The sequence below is a fragment of the Lichenostomus cassidix genome, chromosome 4 (genome assembly GCF_008360975.1).
Source record: "Lichenostomus cassidix isolate B80296 chromosome 4, HeHo_3.0, whole genome shotgun sequence".
Classification (NCBI taxonomy): Eukaryota; Metazoa; Chordata; class Aves; order Passeriformes; family Meliphagidae; genus Lichenostomus; species Lichenostomus cassidix.
This window is the reverse complement of record NC_139484.1, coordinates 66,654,575-66,678,272: the sequence shown is the minus strand read 5'-3', so window position 1 is coordinate 66,678,272 and position 23,698 is coordinate 66,654,575. Positions and strand designations below refer to the sequence as shown.

General features: G+C 44.4%; 1 protein-coding gene across 3 annotated transcripts in view; it reads left to right on the top strand.

Moving 5' to 3' along the window:
- Positions 1–573: 573 nt before the first annotated feature.
- Positions 574–23,698, top strand: part of CPZ (carboxypeptidase Z) — a 34,888-nt gene continuing 11,763 nt past the window's right edge. The window contains exons 1-6 of one of the 3 annotated variants that reach the window (XM_085059710.1): positions 574–766; positions 13,202–13,225; positions 14,119–14,493; positions 15,266–15,478; positions 17,535–17,731; positions 18,694–18,855. In XM_085059710.1, coding sequence (XP_084915836.1) covers positions 679–766; positions 13,202–13,225; positions 14,119–14,493; positions 15,266–15,478; positions 17,535–17,731; positions 18,694–18,855 — 1,059 coding nt within the window. In that variant the 5' untranslated portion in view covers positions 574–678. The other 2 variants (XM_085059713.1, XM_085059712.1) reach the window with 2 other exon arrangements.

The window sequence follows — 23,698 nt, the reverse complement described above, 5'->3', positions numbered from 1 at the left end:
CCAAATTTGCTTCTGTAAACTGGATCTTAAGTGAAATGCCCAGGAGGAGCACACAGAAGGGGATCCTGGTGGCTGTTTTTCAGTTCCCATTCCCTCTGTGCTGGACGGGATGCAGCTCAGAGTGCCTTCACTGTCACGTTATGTTTTAAACTTGCAGTCAAGTATGTGATGAAATACCACTCTTTGGGAGGAAAGTTGCTTTCAGTTGTTTGCTTTTCTCTGTCTCTGTTCCATCTGCTCTCTCCAGGCAGTTCGCTTGGCTTCAGGGAGGCACGCTTTCATGACTGTCCCTTGTCCCTTAGGAAAACTGCTGCGGGGAGACCAAAGGGACCCGCGGGTGAGGAGCAGCCAGGCAAAACCCTGCGGGGACCCCGCTTTGCTCAAACTGTTTGTGAAATTGTAAACCAGGCTGCAAGAGGGAGACGGTCTGCAGGCAGAGGGGAGGGGGAGCTCATTCCTCCTCCCTCTCTGTCTCCAAGCCTTTTGCTTTCCAAGCTGAAATGCAGCTGAAATCTGACGCCTGGACTGCACACACTGTGAGACGTGGGCATGCCCTTGCAGTGCACTGATTTCCTCTGCAGCTTGGAGAGCCAGAGCCGCGCTGAGGCTCAGGAGAGGAGTCACTGCATCAGGCAGTGAGTGCCACATCACTGTGCTGCCTGTGCGAGGGGCTCCAGCATGGTCCTGAGGCTCCTGCTCCTCCTCGGGGGGCTGCTTAGGGCCACCAAGCCAGCACCCCGCTGTGAAACCGGCCAGGAGACCCTAGGTAAGCCTCATCACTCCAAAAGTTCTCCTTCTCCTCTTCTTCCTTCTCCTGGAGATGAGTAAAGAGTTCCGGCTTCGAGGAGAGGGAGGCAGGAGCTGTCAGTCTCCCCTGGAGATGAGGGGGATCAACTCTTGGGAAATCTGCATAATGCTGGTGATGAAACTGGGGTTGTGCTAGGGAAGTATGGATGGGAAGGTGGGAGGTGTGTGGCTCTGCAACAGAAAAACAAGGCTGTGATGGAAGGGAGCATAAGGATTCCTCATCACTGTCTTTGAGGCTGTCTGTAGATGTGTCTTTCTGTCAATTTGTGGAGCTGCCCGTTGTTAGGACCCCCCTCACTGTTATGGGGAATGTGGAAGATTCGCCTCATCTCTGGCCTTGCCTTCTAGGAATGTGGTAGTCACATTGCAAGAAGGTGAACTTTTGACCTTCTCTATGCTTTTCTGCTTAAGAAAAAAACCTTTCCCTACATTTAGCTTTAGGTCATTTATTTCAAGTCCAAAGTCTGAGATTTATTAGGATGTGACAGCTGTAGGGTGTGTTTTAGCTTGCTATAAGCAATATGGAATTTGTATGAGTTGATTGGCTGGAAAAGCAGATTTACCCTTTAGAATAAAGGCTAGATAGGGACATGCTGCTAAATTAATTGAAAGTTTTGATTCAGTAATCAGTTGACTAATAAAATATATTAACAGTGCCTTTTAAAAATATATGTTTTTTTATCCAGTGTGCTTAATTAAAATTTCATTTATGTGGGGACAGTGGAGACATGAATTTCAGTGTAGTGACAAGGTCTATTCCAGGAAAACTATTTTCAGAGAGTTTAAACTTAAAATGACTCAGAAAAATATTTATTTTATAGGATTACAGGAAGACATAAGTTAACCTGAAACTGACCTTCATTCTACCCAAGGAAATTCAACTATATTTCAGTGCTTAAATATAAGCCACAGACTGTCGCTGGCATTGAACTGCCACACAATATTGTCCATGTGCCCTACACTGCATATAATTTGAGAGTGCTGTTCCCACGAACATCAAAGGGAGGTCTTACCACAGCCTAAAGGGATTTTATTTTTGGATAAAGCTGCACAAAGAGAAGTGTTGTAGACTATTTACAGCCAATTACAGGAAGAGGCTGTGTGGTTTGCAGCATGACCTTTCTCTGTGAGGTATGATTCTGCTCTAGTTCCAGCTGATCAAAGTCTTGCCATGGGATATCAATCCTAGCAACCACAAATGTATGGATCATTGAGGGGCGACTGAGAGAGTTTTGTGTGTGTTGGCAGCTGTGGTGTCTTTAGGGCAGGACTTGCAGAAAGGCAGCTGAATATGCTGCTAGAGGCATGGCTAGAGGTAGGGAAAGGGAGCTGTCAATGTCACCACATTGTGTCCCACTGAAGGGCTGCTGGATCAGGCAATAAAGCAGCAGCTTTAACACTGAGACACCTGCCAGGTTTCTCAAGGGTCTTTCTGTTCTAAAGGGGGGAATAAGGTCATGTCAGGCCAGGTGAAAAGAGAGGAGCCTGCAGTGATGCATATGTTCACAAATGGACCTTGCAGGGGTCTCCTCTCAGCCTTCAGGGCATAGGCTATATCTTCAGCTGTAGCAGTGGGATTTTCTCCACTCTTTTGGGATCTCTTGTGCAGGTCTTGGTGTACCCCAGTGGTCAGACCTGTAGTGCCTTACAGGAGGAGGCCAGCCTGGAGCTGGTTGTGCAGGAGAAGGAAGCAGGAACCAGTGTCTGACTCCCAGCAAGGCTGGAGTGGCTTTCTGAAGGCTGCCTGGTGATATTTGTTCTGCAGTGACTCATTGTGCCTTTTTTTTTTCTTTTATAAGAAGCCAAAATGAAACATGCTTTACAATACCAACATCCCGTGAAAATGCCTTGTGCTTTTCTGTTTAGAAAAATAAGGAAATGATTACTGTCATCCAGCTCCACAATACGATGCAGGCACCATGCACTCTGTGAGCTTTTTGGGCAGCAGCTGGGAGCCGTGGCACTGAGAGAGGGCAGATCCATTCTCCCTAGCTGTGTTCTGCATCCCTGGGGAGTCAGTAAGCTACTGTCTCTCTCAGTGGTAAGATGCTACACATTCCCATCTTGAGGCAGCACTTTCAGACCCTGATGACTTTAACTGGCCTCTTATCCTTTATTTTGGGAGAGAAAAATACAGCTTAGCATGTTTCCCCTGAGAAATGGCCAAACTTTTTAGGAGGGACCTGATAGAACAGGTTCCTGATTATGGAAGTTGCGTGTCTCTGCTGCTGACTGATGTAGTCCAGTGGTAGTTAGTTAAATGAAGTGCTTTATAATGATTGACAACACCACCAAAAACCTTAGAAGCAGGCTGGTGGTATGCATTCAAACAGGTGACTTTCCTTGCAGCTGGGGACAACTCTGCAATTGTGATGCCATCGGGGTAGGGCTAAGGTTGCCTGATAGAATCCTAGAACGGTTTGGGTTGGAAGAGACCTCAAAGATCATGTTGTTCCAGCCCCCTGCCATGGACAGGGACACCTTCCACTGGATCAGCTTGCTCTAAGCCCTATCCAGCCTGGCCTTGAACACTTCCAGGACTGGGGCATAACAGCGACAAAACCTTTAATAACAGCGATGCTCACAGCAGTAAAGCCTTTCCTTTCGTGACCACCTGCATTCTGGGAGTGCTTTATTGCGGAATTCCGGGGCAGGGGTACCCCGGTGCTCCGGTGGCGTTGCGAACCCCCGGGGCTTACAGGTGCGCGGGGCGGGGAGGGGAGGGGAGGTGACTCCCCAGGCTGTCGCTGTCCCCGGGCGGCTCGGGGCTGCGGCCACCGCCGCCACCGTGCGGGCAGCGCCGTCTGTGGTGCCACCGTGTGGCTCCTCGCTGGCACACGCCTTAACCCCGGCAGGGATGCCCGAGCCTCCTGCCGCCCTCCCGATCCCTGCCCGAGCGTTTGCGGGATGGTTCGGGCCCGTGGAACAGCCTGGATAGGACTGTGGAATTGTTACGGCTGGGAAGGACCGCTGAGAAACTGGAGTTCAACCATTAACCCAGCATCGCTGTGTTCAGCACTAAACCTGGTTCCTAACGAGCACATCTACAGGTCTTTTACATCCTTCCAGGGATGGTGGCTCAACCACTTCCCTGGATGGCCTGTTCCAATGTTTGACAACCTTTCTGTGAAGAAATCTCTCCTAATATCCAAACTAAACATCCCCCAGACCAACCTGAGGCCATTTCCTCCCCTCCTTTTACTTGTCACCTGGAAAAGAGTCTGACCCCCACCTCACTAAAACCCCCTTCAGGTAATTGTAGAGAAAGAAAAGGTCCACCTGAACCTCCTGTTCCCCAGGCAGGAGCCTAGAGGAGTGGAGCTGCTTAACCTTAAGCTGTGGAGGTGGGAGAGCAGCCAGAGTGCTGGTTGGCACACCTGTCACTTGTGGGTCTCCTCCTCTTCGAAGCACCTTGGTGTTTTCATCATTTTGGCTTTCTCCTGAGACAGACATTGCCCCACCCTGAGGATCTCTGACCTTAGCCACTGGAGATGAGAGGGAGTGGGGAGATACAAGGAAGAGGGATGAGGAGTGAGAAACTACCAGGTTAGGAGGCAGAGAACAGTTACAGTATTCCTTCTAGAGCCCAGAAGAGATTTTGTGACACTGGCTTCTCCCTGAGCTATAGCCTTGAGTAAGACTGATTGTCAGACTGACAGAAAAAGCATGTTCACATATGGATGTTGTACCTTTCCCCTCTCCTTCTCTGCAGCTCCCAGCTCCACAATGGGACATGGTTTTTGCTAAGTGAAAGGGGAATAAGGAAAAAGCTATTTCCTCCCATGACCCTCACACTGGTCCTGGCTTCATGGGACCTGAGCAAATTTATTCACCTGCTGTGGGTGTTGCTCATGCTGGTTTCCTGGTGAAACCTGTGCACACACAGAGGCAGAGCCTCTGCAGCTGCTGCTGCTGCTGTGATTGCAGAGTGAGCTGGCAGTGGGCTGGGGTCTGCTCCCTGCCCCAGTGGGGTGGTCCCTCATCCTGCTGAGGCTGGCACAGGCAGCTGCTGACAAGGAACATCACCACAGGACTGTGCTGCCACGTGTGGGAAAGCCCAAGATTTAGGAATCTTGCCTGCTGGACCGAGATGGATGTGCCCAAGTTGTGTCAAAAGAAAAAAATGCAGAACTAGAGTCTACATCATGCTCACTCACGAGATGAGAAATTCCTGCTCTTGTGAAGCCAGTTGTCATCACTGAATCATGTGAGCTCTGCTGAATTCCTGCCAGTGGCTCTAGGATTTCTACACAATTATCATTTTAGCAACACTGACCTTCAGCTCTATTTAACATGGGAAATGGGATCAGAAAGAGACACTTATGTGGGGAAAGTAGATTTATATTGAAAACAAATTACACAGGTATCTCACACTGATAAAATGATTTATGCATAATTTTAGTCTCAAGGCAATGTTTTTTTTTCAGAATACTTGTACAGAGATCTTTTAAGTGTGGGGGTGTGAATACATAGAATTCAAAGCTTGAACAAAACCCCACTGCTCTTAGGCACAGCCAAGCTTTTAACAAGACTTAGTAACACCAATGGTAACATTTCTAGACACTACCTCTCCCTTCACACAGTCACAGTATTTGTGGATTCTGTCTGGTTGATAGTCTCCTTTGGGCTGCTGATGCCATGGGAGAGCCATCCCCTTCTCAGTCCTGGACCAAATGCTGGATAAATGTCAAGTGTTATCGCTTGGTTCAGGGCTGAGCACGGAGGTACCATGCAGAAGTGGCCTATCATGTTGTGAGGATAATGTTTGAGGCTGGTGGGCCACATCCTGATCTCTTTGCTGGACTTTTATGACCCAGGGCTTTTATGACTGCTGAGTCTTGTTTGGACAGAATTGCCCTCCCAGTTGGATGCAGCTGTCACAGATCAGTGGAGTTTAGGGACTTAGGGTTACTTTGCCCACTTCAGAAATAAAACTGAAATTCCAATCCCTTAATTTATCCTGTTGTAACTCCATTGATATAATTGGCACCCAATTTTATGGGGTTATGATAGGACACATTTATCTAGGAGATTGTGTGAGATTAAGGCACAGATTTAACTCAAGGTTATTAAATTAACTGTCAATCTTTTGTAACACAAAAGTACCACATTTGGTTGAAACTCAGCTACTTACAGAAGAATCAGATGTGATGTTAATTATAACAGTTCTCATATATCTAAAGAAAGAATTGCTCTAGGGGGCTGCATACACTGTTTAAAAAGAATGGGGTGATGTTTTGACAAATGTTTTGGAAAGGTTGTAGCAGAAAAGATAAAATCCTCAGTTTTTCAGACATGATCCTCCATCCCATGACATTCAACAGAATTTGGCTTACTTAAAGGAAAGCTTCTGACTGTGGCAGGTTGTTGGCCAAAGCACTAGGAGAGTACTCCATTCTCAGACAGTGGGAACTGAGCTATAAAGAGTATATGGTCACAAAGCTATGCAAGGCACCACCAGTCCAGATTATCTGGTTAATAAGTGCTTTCATCCTTCTCCAGGCAACCTGGCAAAAAAAAAAAATTGATCCTTTACATGATAGTTGTAGAGTTTTCCTAACCTATTCTACCTTTTGTTATGATCCAATTATTAGGGTTCTTTAGAAATACCTCTGCCCGAATTAAGGTGCAAACAAGACCATATGCCAGTCAATAGTATGGGTTTTATTTGATAGTAAATATGAGAGAGAGAGGAAATGAGAGAAAAGGAGAAGTAGGAAAAGAGGTGGGGGGTACAGAAAGAGGGTGACAGAGGCAGAGTAAAGAAAACATCACCATCTGTGGATCCCAATGATGTCGTGTTGATCCTCTCCAGCTGCTCTTCTCGGTGGTGATGGTCGCCCCAAAAGCACAGAATCCCATGGGTTAATATGGACTCAGGCCATGGGCAGTGTCCAGGAATGTCCCCCCAAGGGAGGGGGCAGCCTCTAGCAGCAGACTCTGCTTGCAACACCTGCAGTCCTGTGGTACAAGGCCTAGCATTTGGGGGGTCTTTGATGGATTGTGACTCCCCCTCAGCTGCCTCTCAAGTGAAAGTCCCGTGGATGTGGCCTGTGGGGTTGGGGGTTCCACAGCTGGGCCAGTTTGTGTAACAGAGGATGGATGTGTTTTTATTGCCTCCGACCAGAGGTTATGCTATGCACCCCAAACCTCCTCTCCCCCTCAGCTGGAGGGGAAGTTTGTGCAAGCTTGGCTTCTGTGGGCTGTGCTCTCCCCCACCCCAAACTCAGCCAGGGATGATTCTCAGTGCATCTGGTGGGTTTGGCCTTTGTGTGTGCATTCCTTTCCCTCAGCCTGAGATGACTGAACACTAGGTTTCCCTTTATCTAATCTCAGCAGTTTGAGTGGCTTCTTTTCACAGTTTTTGTTACAATGAGCAAAACTTTATATCAATGTTTGAGGCATGAACTCTTTCAGTCTCTGACAACCTATTCTACCTTTTCACCCCAGCTGTTTAAAGCCATCATCCCCCAGACACGAGCTGATTTCTCCTTCCTTCACTGACCTGATACTGAGAGATGACCTCCATATGTCTCCAGATCATCCTGGTGCACAGGAAGTGCTTGTTCAGCACCACCCCAGTCACACATGCAGCTCACTAAGCCTTCAGCCAATTTGGCAACTGCTGGCCCACTTTGTTATCATCCTCTTTGTTGCGTTTTGTTTTCCCAATGGGTAATTTTTTCCTTGAAACTTTGGAAAGACCTCAGCTGAAGCCAGAAAAAGGCATTTAGAATGTTTTGTTTCGGAGATTATGTTCAGGATTGTCAGGTCATCAAGGACTCCTTGGAGCAGCACTTACCAGCCAGAGACACAGCTGGGGTGACACCAGAGTCACTTGAGGCACGAAGGAATGGTGGGGACACACAGACAGATAGGAATACTCTTCATCAGTTCTTTTAGGCACCTACAACTACAGACCTGTTTGATTTGCATCTGAACAACTAGAAACAAGGGAGGGTTACTGGTGCCCACTGTGGCTGTCTTTGTGCCCTTGCTGTGTGACAGATCTCGGTGTGCACAGATTTTGACCTTTGGTCTGCAGCTTGTGATCTTACATCATGCGTGGAAAACCTTCAGTACCTTCTCACTGGCCCTAGAGCAGTCCTGAGAGAGGAATCAGACCCTAAAGAGCTGACTGCAGTGTCATTGCTCTGGGAACACCTTCAGTAATTCAATAAAAATGTGTGTTTAACCAGATGCCAGGCAGCAGGTGGGTTAGAAAGAAGGGTGATTGGCAATGAACCCTGGCTTGCATCTTCCTGCTGTGATCTTGCTCTGCAAAGTGAAGGCAGATGAGGCATTAATCTCCTTCAGGTGCTTTCAGGCTTCTCCAAGTGAGGGAGCAGGGTTAAACAAGGGCTGCACAGTGCTCTGAGCACTGCTTCTGCCTGCTGCAAACACATCCCTCTGCCAGGCAGCCACTGCAGTTGCTGGAGGGTTAATAAGAGGTATTTAGTTCTCTGCTTGCAAAAGCTTTGATGTAGCCAGAAAACAGAGTTGACCGCGTGGCTGCTTTTTGCAAGCACTCCTTTCTCCCCCAGTTTTCCTGGAATTTCTTCTCCATGGCTGGGAATCTTCTCCACTTCTGCCCCTGCCTGTATACCTTAGGTGTGTAGCTGCCTTTTTGTCTGGACTTTCTGCTTGAACATTCTCCCCCTGTCCAAGCTGCTCGGCTCTCTCATTACTCTGCTATTAGTCCCCTTACATCTCCACTCCTCCCACACCCTCCTCCTGATGATTCTGATCCATTTTAGTGTTATATAATCGATCTTTTCCTGCCCTGTCCTTGTGCTGTGGCTAGGAGCTGGCTCTGGAAGCAGGCTGTGCTTTGCCATTTGAAGGTGCTGCTCCAGGGTTTTGCAAAATGGTACAGCTCAGCAGTGCTTGTGTCTTACTACTGATATTAATTTTCATCTCTTTAGTGACAAAGGCAGAATATCACTGAAAGACTGACTTGATGAACTGTGTGCAGCAGCCAGGAGAGTAATAGCAATGTGATAAGGAACGGAAATGCTTTGTTTGAAAAAAGTGAAGGTTTTGACTGTAAACAGGCTAAAATGAATACATATGTTCTTCTTGTTTAAAAAAATGTTGTAAGAAGCCTGTAAAGCTGGGAGGAGGTATGCTGGTCAGTACATATCAAAATAGAAGAGATAATTCATACTGTAAAGACTAGCACAACCCCTACCAATCTGCCTCACTGAATGATTTAGGTAATTTAGATTTAAGACTAGCCCTTGGGCTTATTCCAGATCATCAATTGCATGAGTCTTCTGTTGGCTTTGCTCTTGAAAAGGCAGCCGGCCAGTCTATGGCACTGGAAGTAGCTGTTGAGCTCTGTTGTCTGGGTTAGGGTTAATCACAGCAACTTGCTTCCTTCGGTGCTGAATCATCAAGGGGAAAAAAATGTAAGCTTGGCAGTAAAATATGTATGTGCTGCATTGTAGATTTTCAAGCTTGCCTTTGCAAATTAAAACCAGAAGCGTATTTTATAGAGAGAGCTCAGAAAGCTTGAAATGGCTTTTCTCCTCTTTAATAAGTTATTTTATCCATAATCTTAAATAGAAGCTGTGCTACTGAAAGGACTTTTGTAGCACTGGTGGAATAGCTAGAGTACAAAATAAACATAAAAAATTCAAAAGGCTGTTCTGGGTCAGGAAGAAAAAGGTCTCTCTGTACCAACCTGTCAGTGGATGGGACTTTGAGAGGAGGTGACACTCTCTTCCTTTGAGCCTAGGGAAGCCTTTGCACAAAAAAATTGAAAAATTTTAGACTCTTTCAAGCACAGAGAGAGCAGTGACTGAAGCCTGCCAAGTGAATTGGGAGACCTGAGAAATTCTTTGTATACAATCGCCTGTCATTTCTCTTATGAAAATGAGGGAGTGGCTGAACTCTTCTGACATTACTAAATCTGAGAGAAAACGAGCTGTCATGGGTGGGGATGGGGATTTTCTGGTGATTTCTGTGTGCAGAGACCCAGGCCAGTGGGTGCAAAGTTGCAGGAACAGAGCGTACAGCTGCAGCCTGGGAGCTGGCCTTGGAAAGTTTCCTGCTGCTGGCTCTCCAGGCAGGCAGGCTCTTGCCCAGCTATGTGGATCCACACTTATTTATATAAGCACACATGCTGGAGAATTATCTTTGGCCCTTGCAGAGCTGCACCCTCCAAAACATATGTAAGCATTGGCATTAGGAAACATTGAGGAAATTGAAACACCACATCAGCACACATACACATTTCAGGCTGGCTGTAAAGCAAGGTTTGGCATAAAACAGACCTTTCCTCTCTTGCTTTCATGTATATTGACTCCAGATAACCTGAAATCTCAAGTTGTTTCACTCTTGGGTGTTTACAAGACAGAGCTGTGGCTGATATGTGGGTCATATGGGACTGCATGATGGGGAGAGAGGGCGTCTTACAGGAGAAGGAGTTGCATAGATAGCTTAGTAAGGAGACACAGATAGAAAACACCATGGTGTGCTGCAAAAGTGTGAGGCTTAGGTGATATTTTAGTTCAGATCTAGATTTAGGTTTAAATCCAGGTTTAGAACCCAGGAGCAAGGAGCCACTTTTGCTAGCAGTGAGTGAGTCTTGGTAGCTTTGAGTTTGTAAGGGACATTCTGGACCACAAGCAGTGGAAAAGCTTTACTCACTAAGCAGAGGTATTGCAGAATCATCCCTGCTTATCGCATACTGAGATGAATAATTTCAGTTGCCATGGAAAAGATTTAGATGGATTTGGTTCCTCATCTAAAGAATAGATTTATCCTCTTCAGTCAGCATTTTTGATAAAGAGTAATAGCCATACTGCTTAATAGATTTCCTCTCCTTGTACAAGTATGGTAAAAATATCAAAGTGCAGACAACAGGTAGCACAGCCTGAAACTGGAGCTGTCCTTCCCTCTCCTGTGCTGGCGTCTCCTCCTGCTCACAAAAGGAGTCAGTCCTCAGGCGAACCCAGGGACAGCATATGACTTAGCAGAATTTCACCTCTCTTCCATCAGCTATCCATTGCTTCCTGATGCCTCTCCATCTGGCCAGCTGGGCAGAAAGAGGCATCTGCTAAAAGCAGCAGACCTGCTGCATTTTCCTTTTGGTTTCCTCTGCTTGTTCCAGTGTGTTGCCAGAACACCTCTTGTGCTCCAGCTGAATAAGCAGAATTCTGAGATGCCATTGAGAACAGGCCTGTGCCACATTTCACACTGACTGAAGGCAAAAGCAGCTGGGAGACTGTGTGTGCCTCACTTTTGTTCTTTGATCATTGCATGCCAGAGAGATAAACAAAAAGGACATTAGTAGCTTGGTCCTGGAGCCAGCAGAGGGGAAATGCCTCTTTGAGGAAATGTGAGCAGCTGTAGCAAGACCATTCATATTCCCCAAATGCCCCATGAAGGACTATGCCCAGCACACACAACCCTCTAGTCTAAAACAATAGCTACAATATATTTATTTTTTGCTCAGGGGAGGAAAAATAGGTGTCAAGTATTTCTCATCCACCCCTTAAGGTAACGAAGGGGATTCATTGTTAATGACCCTGGTGATAAACAAGGTTAGTGTCACTGCTTGTTGAAACGTGGCTGAACTCAAGCCAGTCCTCTCCACACTATGTTTTCCCCTCTGTAAGGAACATTTGGCTGGCTCCAGGCTCTCGAATGTGGGTGTGATGGTGTTAGTATATAAGACTGTCCAGATTCAGGAGGTAGTGACATCCAATTTTATCAGCAGGATTAATTGCTGGAGCTCTTACTAACAAGAGATCATTTCTTTCTCTCTCCCAGCTAGCATTGTACAAAATGCTATTCCTTGATTATCCCCAGATGTAACACTACGTGCAGTATCTGGCTGAGATGAAGCTTTTTTAGAAATGCCTTGACCCTAATAACTAGCTCACAGAGGGGATTGTGCCTAGCCAGGGGAAACAACGAAATCCTATAATGGAAGGCACTGTCGGTGAACCAAGTATTATTTAATGCAATTAGCATCATTTTCTGAGGCAGGAAAGGAGTTGGTATGGATATAATTTCTTCTAGCTTTCTGCTTAACAGAACTTCTTGGTGTTGTGGATGGGCTGTTTCTGCTAGTTCTGATGCCTCATTTATTTTGTGAGGTAATGTGGCTCAATTACAATTCATAATATAGAACCAGACTAATTTCAAATTAACTGTCCCCCTCCAAGATAAAATCCCACGGTTAATTTGGTTCTCATTACAATGACTTTATTTTGGCTAAAGAACTATCAACTCGTTAGCAACACATATGCAGATGATTACATTTAAACAAATATGCCAGGAGTAGAAGTTTAAACCCTCTTTAGCAGGGAAAAAAAGAAAACATAATGAATTTGGTCTTGTGAGGACAAATACTCAATTTACTGAGCAAGAAGCTAGATGCCTGTCCCCCCAGTGAGAGCAGGAAGGAATAGCAGCAGAACAGATCCCCTGTGCATCACAGGGAAAGTGAACCTGGTGGTGTTCAAGTTTGCACACAGTGATTTAGCTCCCACAGGGGGTGAAACCAACTCCAATACCTTGGTAGAAATATATTTCTTCAGTTGTCAGCCTTGGAGAAGGGCAATATAGAACCATTTGCTACAGGAGCAAAAGAAGCATTTCCTGGGTCATCAAGCCATGTTTCCTCAAAATTAAGCATCATTTATTTGACCTAGCAAACAGGAAATAGAGGAGATCTGTTTGCTCTTTGCAAGCACAGGGTGAAGGAATGCACCAGGGAATGCAGAGAGCTATTTAAGCTAAAGGACAATGCTGGCACAACAACACATGGATATAAACTGGCCAGAAGTACTTTTAAACAGGAAATTAAAAGGCAATTTCTAGCTATTAGAAGAGTGATCTTTTGGAAAAGCTTTTCTATGAGAGTAGTTGGGGAGGGAAATAATTAGTTTTAAGATATTATTAAAAGTGTGATAAAAAGCAAGTGCTAGAGATACAATGAAATATGATGAGGAAGAAATAAAGTCCTCTTGTATCTACCAAAGGCTGAATTGTTTTACAAGAAAAGTGTGCCCAGCATTGTGTGGGACAAATAGGTCTTTTAGGGGAGATTGATTAAAAACATCTTGATATGTACAGAAGGACCCATATGGACTTTTAGACTAAACCAGATTTAAAAAGACCTCGGTTTTGATTAGTGAAATTTCCTAGGCACCTAGGAAATGTGTGTGGATGAGGATGAATGGGGTTTCTCAACTTGGCTTATCCTGTGATTCTGTAATATGTGCCTGCTGGGAATATGCGTTTGTCCCTGGTATGGCTGGACCTCAGGATGCAGAGCTGAGCAGCTCTGTGGGGATACCAGACCAGACAATTCCTAACACAAGGGAGGAGCCACGTATACCCACACTGGCATGATTTTTCTTTTCCTCTTTATTTACAGGTCAATGCCAAACTGTACAGAAAGGTATGAAGAGTCTTTCCTTGCTGTTCTTGGAGAACATCAAAACCTTAAGTATTTCTTCATGATTTCCTGACAAGTACTCTGATGTCAGTGCTGTAGTGGGTTTTGTTACAAGAAATCTGTGCTCTTTCACAGCGTGTAGTATTTTGCTGCTGTGACAACAGCATTTGTTACCAACCAGAGCCATTATCAAAAGGATGCTCAAATGTACCCCCATTACTATAATAGCCAGTAATTTTATGAAGAGATGTCTTTCTATTACTCCTTTTCACCTCTGAGTGGGTTGAAGGTACTGTCAACTCTTATCCTTCCTAAGGTCTACTAACCTGATTTCTTAAAATGCATTGGGTTTATGAGAATATGCATGTAATCACATTTATGGGTCTGCTTGTCTGTGAGTTAAGCACCAGAATGACTTTTCATCTCTTTGGGCAATTTCAATCAAACTTCACAGAAGGTCTGTAGATATTAAACTCTAAAAAATTTGTGGGACCAAGCAGAGAAAAGAGCTAACTTAGTGGTACATTCCCCACTAAACAAAAAAAACCTCCATGAGCTCACACCTACTCAGAGAATCCATATGCAGAGGCAAGGACAGGGGAGAGAGTGATATCACAAATACAGTTTTATTCAGGAGTTTGAGTTTTTCCCACCTTTCTCGTAGGAATTCTCTGGTCAAATTCCTAAACTCAAATTATATCTCCAGACCAAGCATGCTTCTCATCATCTTTGTGTAAGTGGTTTTAGACAGGCAAATCAGTTTGCAAACTGTTTCCAGCCTATCTGAGAACTAAAGAAATAAGTCCATTGGGCAGAGTATTTGTTATGTTGTCTTTGAACTATTCAGAATGTCAGTGAAGAAAGTTGTTATTCCTATGTTCATCTCCTCTCCATAGCAAAATGCGTGGATATTGCCTTGAGTTCTTGTACTGATGTTGCCTATACTCAAATGGTCTATCCTAATTTTCTGGATCAGAAGTCTCGAGAAGTGATTGAGTACAGCTCTGAGTACCTCCTCATCAGCGTGCTGCACAACTTGCTCCAGGGGGAATGCAACCCCGACCTGAGGCTCCTGGGATGCTCAGTGCTGGCCCCGCAGTGTGAAAAGGACAGAGTCATAAAGCCCTGCAGGCACGTCTGTGAAAACCTCAAAAAAACCTGCCTCCCTGCCTTTGATGCAATAGACATGGCTTGGCCCTACTTCTTGGACTGTGACCGCTTTTTCGCTGGGGAGGAAGAGGGGTGCTTTGACCCTCTGGCAAAGCTGCGAGGTGAGCAAGGGAACTCTGCTGGCACACCTTGTCTGCTGGGGAGGGGCTCAGCTCACTCAGCTTGACATCTCTGTGGCACAAAACCTCTTTGCTTGTCATCTCTGCCTGTTGTCTTTGTAGAGACCTATCATGTGTTGTTAATTTTGTTCCACCTGTTTTAAACACTTAATTAAACTGTGCTCAAGGAGTACCTATTTTTCTTCCTCATTTAAAAAGAGCATCAAGACAGGCAGCTCAGAGAAAGGTGTTTGGCTGCATTCAGATAAGCCCTGTCCTGTGTGATAGCTGTCTATGTATTTGAAAGATTTTATTTAAAAACTGAAACTTTAGTGCACTCATAAATCTGTGATTGCCTGTCAAGCTTAACAGCTCATTGAAATATTCTCGTTAATGATTGTCATAGATTTTTGTTTGGATGAAGATCCAGATAGCTGAAGACTGATGAATGTCATTAAAAAAAAAAAAATCACCAAATTCAAAGGGAAAAATCTGTACATTTTGTTACTAAAATGAGCTAGCGTGCCAAAGGCCAAATTATAACTGGAGGTTGCACAAATGTCTGTCAGTGTGCATATGCATTAGTAGGATTTTGCAAATAAAACATGCCACAATAAACACTGTACGATGCACTTCATACATTTCAGGTTTTGATTGCAGCTTTATTTTCTGTAATTCTTCTACCCATAAAGGTATTTTTCAAAAAAGCATGGACTTTCTTACAGTCCTCTGAGTACTATGGTTTTAAACATTTTGCTACAATTATTCATTGCAGGAGAAGTAGATGCTGAGGAAGAATTGCCTTCAGACTTGCCAGCAACTTTCATTCAGTTCAAACACCATTCCTATTCCCAAATGGTGAGCACGCTGAAGAAGACTGCTTCTAAGTGCTCCCACATTGCAACAACTTACAGCATAGGTCGCAGTTTTGAAGGGAAGGATCTTTTTGTGATTGAGTTTTCAACCAAGCCTGGACACCACGAACTGCGTGAGTTATATCAGTGCTGATCGGGTTGCTTGAGGGGAGAGCAGACAACCCAAGTGAAAACAGGTCCTTTTACTGGGACATCACTGAAACTGTGAAAAGCATTGACTCAAAGCTGCTTCTCCTCCCTCGTGTTCCTGAATTACAGTGAGAGTTGATGATTCCTTGTAGCAATTAAAACCCAGTAGCAATTTCTTACTGTTACAGCTCTGTATACGACTATGCTTGGTAAACCTGTTCCTTGTAGGACCATGTATTTGGTTGCAGTGATATGGCATTTATTTATTTCTGCCCAATGTACAAAATTAGGGACACTTTTCTGTTCTGAATTGCCCTCCCTAAGATTTACCACTCCCTCATTGTCCTTCACATCCTAAAATACACACATCTTCTGAGAAAGCCTCAGATACACGAGGACATTGACACCCAAAAAAGGATGATCCAGCACAGAAAACAGTGCTTCTGAACAGAGATTCATGTCAGTGTAACAGGTGGATGGCACCAGGAATTTATGTTATCATAGTACCCAAACAGATGTTATTATACTATAGTATAATATAGGTGCTAATATGTACAATATAGGTGCTAATATATACATTAGGATGAATTGTCACAAATTTTCTGCAGACAGGAACAGTGCAAATCTCTTATTCTGTAGTTCTGTAGGCCAGATTTTTAGGTGTTTTAAATTCTTCAAAAAGCAGATAATTTTCTGTTGGAGTATTAGGTATTATTTTCCAGTCACCGGCTCCCAGCTCAAAAATTATACTTGACTAGATATGGTGGATTGCTATGGCCACTGCTGAGAGCCTCAGGTTGCTTCTCATCAGAAGAATTCCAGCATTGATACAACCTCAGCAGTGTGGCAGAACTGAACTTCACCTGGCTTAATACTTAATTGAGATTATGGTCTCAGGTCAGGCTGCTGTGTCCTCTGTGTGCTGTGCTGCAGGGGAAGCAGAAAACAGCAAAGACTGGTGGCTTTGTTTACTCTCAGCCCTGCTGCCTTGCACAGTCTAGAGGTATTTTGAGGTGCCTTTGAACTTATTCAGGTCCCAGTAAATATCATTAACAGAGCAAAGATCTACATTACATTTTCCTGGCCTATCATCCTTCCTCTCTTTTTCAAAGAAAAGAAGTTGCAGGTGTCTTTTTAAGCTTATACTCCACTGGCCAGGAAAACACAAAGCCTGTGAATCAGGCTTTTAAATGAAAACTGTGATATGGCATGATAAAAGGTGGTAATTTAACACATTTTCCTAGCATTTCCTTCTAAATCTGTTGCTTCATGCTGCTCAGGACAGTATAAAAGGAGGTGGAAATAGCTCCAGGGCTGGAGATTTTGCCAGCCTGAGCAAGTGGCATAATAGCTCTGTGCTGGGCCCCCTCCAGTGTCTGGTGCTCAAGGCTGGCCAGGATCAAAGGCAAAGATGAAGGGATAGACAGGAAAGGGTGTATCCAAAGTGCACCTATTTTCTACTTTCCATTAGTCTCTAAGGAATGATGGAAATTGAGAGAATAACTGAAGGGAATTGTGAAGTTATGTTTTTCTAATAGGCTTATTCCAGGGCTATTTATCCTGAAAGCCACTTTATATGCCTAACCTATCTTCTTTGCCAAATAAAGGCATAATATATTACATATCTGCAGGTCATTTCTAGGCTCTGTGACAAAATAAGGCATTGAAGCTGCCCAAGGTAGGTCAGAATGTCAGGGTTGTATTTTGTTCCTCCCCAGCCATGGCTTGAAATTTTTGTTTTCAGCATCCTTTGTGCACAATTAATGACGAGTCTAGCAAAAGCTCAGAGCAATGATTGCCTCTTATGGTTTGGAATCCTGATAGTTTGGACTTAGTTATTTCCCACTATTTAAACTATTACTGAACTTGTGTGTAATGGAGGGAAGTTCACCTGGAAGTGCTGTGCTATTTGCAGGGAAGTGTGCATGATATAAGTGTAAACAAAATTTGACTCATCAGTAAGCAACTTGGGTTAGCCTGATTTTGGAAACCACTCAGGTATAATCAAATTAAAGCATCTCATTACTTCATATCCCACAGTCAAGCCAGAATTTAAGTACATTGGCAACATGCACGGCAATGAAGTTGTGGGGAAGGAGCTGCTGATATACCTTGCACAGTATCTGTGCTCAGAGTATCTTCTTGGGAACCCTCGCATCCAGAGCTTGATTAATAACACCAGAATTCATCTCCTGCCTTCACTCAACCCTGATGGGTATGAACTGGCTGCAGAAGAGGTAAAAGTTTGAGTATAAGGAGGTGTTCAGGCCTTCATGTTTCTACAATTCTCTGTGGGTAAGAACAACCTGGGAGGGGAGTGTCATGTAAAGGAGGGAACATTAACAATGTTCCTGCTAGAACTGTTATAATCCCAGGTGGGTTTGGTGGTGCACTGCTTTCCAAAGATAGTGTGAACAGAAATAAGAGGAAATCAAAGCCAAATTTGTCATTTTTGGTGCCTGCATGTGATGATGTGGGAATGACTGTGTTAGTCTTTCACACACTTGCCACTCTCTGCTATCAGTTCTAGAACAAAATGCCTATTGACTCACTATAATGACTTACACTGCTTTATAAGGAAATGCAGTTTAATACCATGAAATAAATGTTCCCCTCTTTTAAAAGTGTAGGTATGATGAAATGTGAATATTTTCTGTACTGTCACAGTTTCAATAATGGATGGCAGTTTTCAGAGATAACCTCATATCTGAGGGAGACCTGTGAAAACAAAGATTCTATCATTTGTTACTAAACATTCTTCTTTCCCCCTCATTGTTTTCTCTACCACCACTAGCATGAAACTAGACCTCTTTCTCTGTGTTGCTCATGTGGTGAGCTCTGTCAGTTGTGTGAGTCTGGGGGTCATTGCACTCTGCCTCATCCTGTCTTGGGGCATCAGCTGTATTTTCTTCTTTTCTTTTTCTCCTCCTCTAACCACTCTGCATGCTGCTCTGAGCAAGAGGCTCCTGTGTTCCTCTCATGAGTCACATCACTGGTGAGTGAAACACTTCCTGAATGCTAGTTAGTGCATTAATATTCATGGAGACAAAATGTGATTAATTAGTAAGTGTGGGTTTTTAACAGTACAGACATTTTCAGTTTACTTCTTTTAAAACTTCCCTTTGATTAAACAATTTCCACAAAGTGCTCTTTGGAGGCAGGGAGCTGTTCTGAAGCTGGTTTCTGTGTTCCAAAATAGGGGGCTGGCTACAATGGATGGGTCATTGGACGACAGACAGCTCAGAACTTGGACCTGAACAGAAATTTCCCAGATTTGACGTCTGAGGCTTACAGAAGAGCTGGGATTCGTGGGGCCCGTCTGGACCACATCCCCATTCCACAGTCCTATTGGTGGGGTAAGGTATGAATTACACATTTTATAAATCATATCTACTGCAGAGCAGCTCAGGAATTAAGAGACTGAGATTGCTTGTTCTGAAGTTATTTGCTTGTAATCAGATTTTCTAAGTAGGACTGAACTGGACAGGCTCAGAAGCGGCAAGAAAATCATGCTGTAGGCCAGAGCCAAAGAAGCAGGTGTCACAAATAATTCAGAAAATTTGTGGATTATTTGAACTTTGCTGTATTAGGTTAAGAATAATGACTGTTACAAGGGGGTCACAAGTGTGTCATGATTCATCATTAGTGCTTTAAAATGTGGTGCATGCTAAAGGCTTTGCAGATTTGGTTGTCATTGCAGGAAGTTCTGCACGGATTTGATGCAATAGGAGTTTCTGCCTTGGAAAATGTACAATGGCTGCATGCAAAGTTGTGTGCAGTCATCTTCCATTAAAAGAGGGTGTTTATAAACTACTGGAACCATACAGGGCAGTAAGAACATCCTGTCTAGCTGCAGTGCTGCTGGAAGGGGAAGCTGCTAATACAGGGTGGGAGCGGGATGGAGGCAGCACTACAGGGCCTCACACTCATCCTCACTCAGCTCTGTGTAATATTCTGTCAGGAGTGCAAAGCTCAGTCCTACCTGTGCTTCTGGCAGCCCAGCAATCCCTGGCACTGGCAACTCTCAGTGGACCTTAGCTGCCCTTGAAAGAAGAATCACAGGGAGCTGAATCAGTAGTTCATATATTGGGAGCTCTGCTTTTCTTCTGCTTTTCAACTAATTTTACTCTAATTCAATATTTATTGCGGGCAGAAAGCCTCAGACAGGTGGGGAAGAAGGTTGTTTCAGCAGCTGGTGTGTTAGCAGAAGATTTGAGAGATCATACTTCAGTTTCTTACTCTGCTGCAGGTGGTCTTCTATAAAGCCAGGTCTAAATTCCAAAGGCATCTCCGATGCTGCCCCAGTGTCCTGGCACTTCATTTTGCAGTAGTAAAATCTGGATAAAAGCACATTACTTCCTTGGGATAATGTGCATATGAAGTTGCAAGGCTGTGAGAGGCTCAATAATGCACAGTATATTAGATCACTAATTTCTGCATAACTAAGCTCAAATAGTTCATTCTATTTTATGCTGTATTCACAGATCCCAGCTAATGACATTGAATCTGCATTAATATAGGTCACAAGCTTAAAAGTTTTCAACCTTTGGCTGAATAATAACAGATAACAGTGAGCTGGTAAATTCAAGTAGAGTACAGAGCCTCAGATTGGAAAAGAAGGGTTGAAAGCTGTGGAGCAGAGCCTGAGGGCAAATGAAAATAGCTGGGATAAAAAAAAAAGGGATTTTTAGGAGAAAAATCAGAGAGATTTTGGTTCACTACTGTGGTGAGTTGTCCCTAGTTGGATGCCAGGTGCCCACCAAAGCCAGTCTATAACTCCCCTCCTCAGCTGGACAGGGGAGAGAAAATATGACTGAAAGCTCATGAGTTGAGATACAGACAGGGAGAAATTGGTCACTAATTACCATCAGAAACAAAATAGAATCAACTCGAGGAAATAATTTATATTTAATTATAAATTATTTATATTTCTTTTATTTATTATTAATCAAATCAGATTACAGTAATGCGAAATCTTAAAAACACTTTCCCTCCACCTCTGCCTTCTTCCCAGGCTTAATTTTGCACCTGAATTCTATACCTGCTTCCCCCTGTGGTGCAGGGGGACTGGGAATGGGGGCTGTGGTTGGTTCATCTCACATTATCTGTGGTGCTCCTTCCACCCGAGGGGGAGGCCTCCTCAGACTCTTCCCCTGCTCCAACATGGGAAGGAAAGGATGGAGATCTCCCTCCATCCATGCTCTCCCTCTTTCTCTGTGTCCAGAGGCGCAGAGTTGAGGATCCAAGCAACACTGAGGAAGGACAAACATGTCTTTGACCCCTATTCTTGCCAGTGCCTGGTGCAAGCTGTAAGCTTTTCTCACACTGTGCAGCCCAGAGTCCCTGTAACTCTGGATTTCCTGGCTCTACCCTCCTTCCTCTCCAAGTCCTGCTTCTGCCCTGGTTCTGCTGATCTGTGAGATGGTCAATGGCAGGAAGCCACTTGCAGAAGTCATTTTTGCAACCATGTATTTAGCTTTTTTAAACACTGTGTAAGCTCTCAGCAGTTTACAGAGGGATGGGTGGAGACAGCCTAGCATTGCTCTCACAGCTGCCAGCACAGCTCTGCCCCAGCTGCAGTGTGCTGCTCACCCTGGGCTCTCTGCCGCCACAGAGAGGGGACCAGGGAGCCTTGGCACACAATCACCCTGGCCTGAGCTCTGCCTCAGTGGGTGCAGACCTGGGCTTACAAATGCATTGCTTCTCCTGCAAACCTTTCCTTGGTTTTAAAGGAGAAGGAAGGTGACCATCCAAAGAATCATTCCTCAGAGCAGTGAAGCTTAGAGAACTTCTAGGGGCTCTCCTGGCCCCAACGCTGGTCCTCACGTAAACAACACCCAAAGCGTCTCCATGTGCTTTGCAGAACAAATGAAGGAGTCAATGTGCCTGTGGCCTTGGTGGCACCACAAAATCTCCTTGATGATTGTAGCTTCCTGTGATTCCAAACCTGGCAGTAAGTGGTCTCACAGCCTTGTGTCCCCTCTGCTGGTGGTATCACAGGACTGCCAAACCAGCCCCCCCAAAATGAGCCTTAGTTTTGTCAGGCAGATGAGCCCACAGCTCTTAGAGCAGTGTTTTGTGCCTGCAGGAGTGTTAGGTTGAATGTTTCAGCAGCAGCCTCTCAGCTTTCATTTACTTAATAGTGTTTGTTACCTGCCTTATTAAAGTAATTACCTGAGTGTTGCAGGGCATTGTATAAAGATCAGGAAACAGAAAGCGAGCTCTCAGCCAGAGATCCTGCTCCCCAAAAGCCTGGCTTTATATAGTGTGTTTTGTTCCCCACTATTATGGATTATTGTAATAAGTGGTCTGAGGGCTCAGACAGAGAGACTTCAGGCTTCATCTGAAATAAAGTCAGTTCAATTGGCTTGATTCAAACAGAATTTGGAAGTCTATGCCAGTGGAGGCTGGCATAGTCTTTAGGAAAATTAGTCTGGCTGCTTTTAAAAGGGAGAAATAGAAATCTTTGAAAGCCATGGAGACAGTGACTAATTGCAGTATAATTGACAGAAATGAGATTCAGGTTTAAAAAGGGTAGTGGCCCTTCTCTGTACTCAGGCAGAAATAATTTAGCTGTTTTCTAATTGTGCTCTGAATTGTTCCTGTGAGATGGGTACTTTAAAATTGATCTCATCTAACTTAAAAGCAAAAGCCCTGGTGAAAAAAATCTAACCCCACAAAACCCACATTAAAGGAAAAGTCAAAGGCCAGAGTGACATAGATAACATCTGCTATCATCCGGTGGAGCTGAACCAAGATGTGCACATTTCAAAGCCTTAATCATTGATGTCACTGAAATGCTATTAGGATAAAAATAGTGACATTGAAACTCCTGGTTTTCTACAACATTCACTTCAATAAGACACTGGGCTCTGTGAGACACCACAGTTTTGGGGCTTATGCAGGTATCTACTTAGCCAGTTGGCTGGTTGAGATGAAGAACTGAAATTAGGAGCTCTCAAATAAAACTGTGCATTTTACTCTTGTCCACTGAATTTCAGAAGCAATTTAAAAATCTTGTCAAGGCCCGAGGCTGCTGTTTGAAAGCAGGGCTGATGCTGTGTCAGGCATGGCTTCTCTGGCTGGGCAGCAGGAGCTGGGTCAGCTGCAGCAGGGCAGGGAGCTGATGGGATTTTGGGGCAGCATCCTCCTCGGATGCTATGGGCTTGGAGGGTGTGAACTTGGGGCCAGGTGCTCCCAAACAGGGATCCACGGGGCAGGCAGGGACACTTACAGCCCCTTACAAGCCATCTGGGTTCTTCTGCTCCTCAGAGGAGATAGCTCAAAGGATGAACTTCCAGGGCTAAGGTGGGAGTGGCTGGTGCAGTCCCAAATACTACCAGGATAAAGGTCATGATCAGATCACTCCAGGACACTGTAAAAAGGCAAGAAAAAGTAAATAATTTGGTGGACAATCCTTTGGACACTTCCATGTTCCTTGCCAGGAGGCCTGGGGGCTACTTTCTTCTTCCACTTCTGCACTGTGTGAGTGGATGTGTGAGACAGCAAAAAGTCCTTTCCTTTTAGAATGCCCTTTATCTGCTTTTTTCAATTTTTTTTTTTTTTCCATGTCATGCCATTCCTGGAAACTCTGTGTCTAATCTTCCCTATCATGTAAAAAAACCTAGGTTAGATTTCTGGCGTGCAAAGTGCATTCCATGTGTTCCTCAGTTGGTCAGACTTTACCAGTTACATCCCATTTTTTAAGTTGCCTCTTTAAAATGCAAATGTTGAATGGGTTGTCACACAGAGATCCAGAGGCTATCACTAGGCTGACAGACAAAATAAACCTGGCCTTTTTCTCCTGGGGATCAGTGGCACCAACTGGCTTGTGTTCATATGCTAATCACAAACTACTGATGTAATGATTCACTTTGTAGCAGTGGGAAACTCAGGTTTCCCTGAGTTTCCCTATTTCTTCCCTAATACAAGGCACAGCCTTTCACACTCGCAGTGGCTAAAGGCTCTAGCTCAGATCAATAGCTACAGAAGGGTATTTTAAGGAAACCTGAAAACTAGAAGGACTCAGTTAATAACTATGGCATCTATATGGAGGTTCTTTCCTGCTTAGATCAGGAATAGACGGGGCAATATCTACTTAAATCATTCTAGGTGAAACTATACTTAGATAAGACTTTTTCCTTGGCTTTCTGCCTCATTGATGGAGCTATAATACGTCCATGGTTCACTTTTGCTTCACAGTG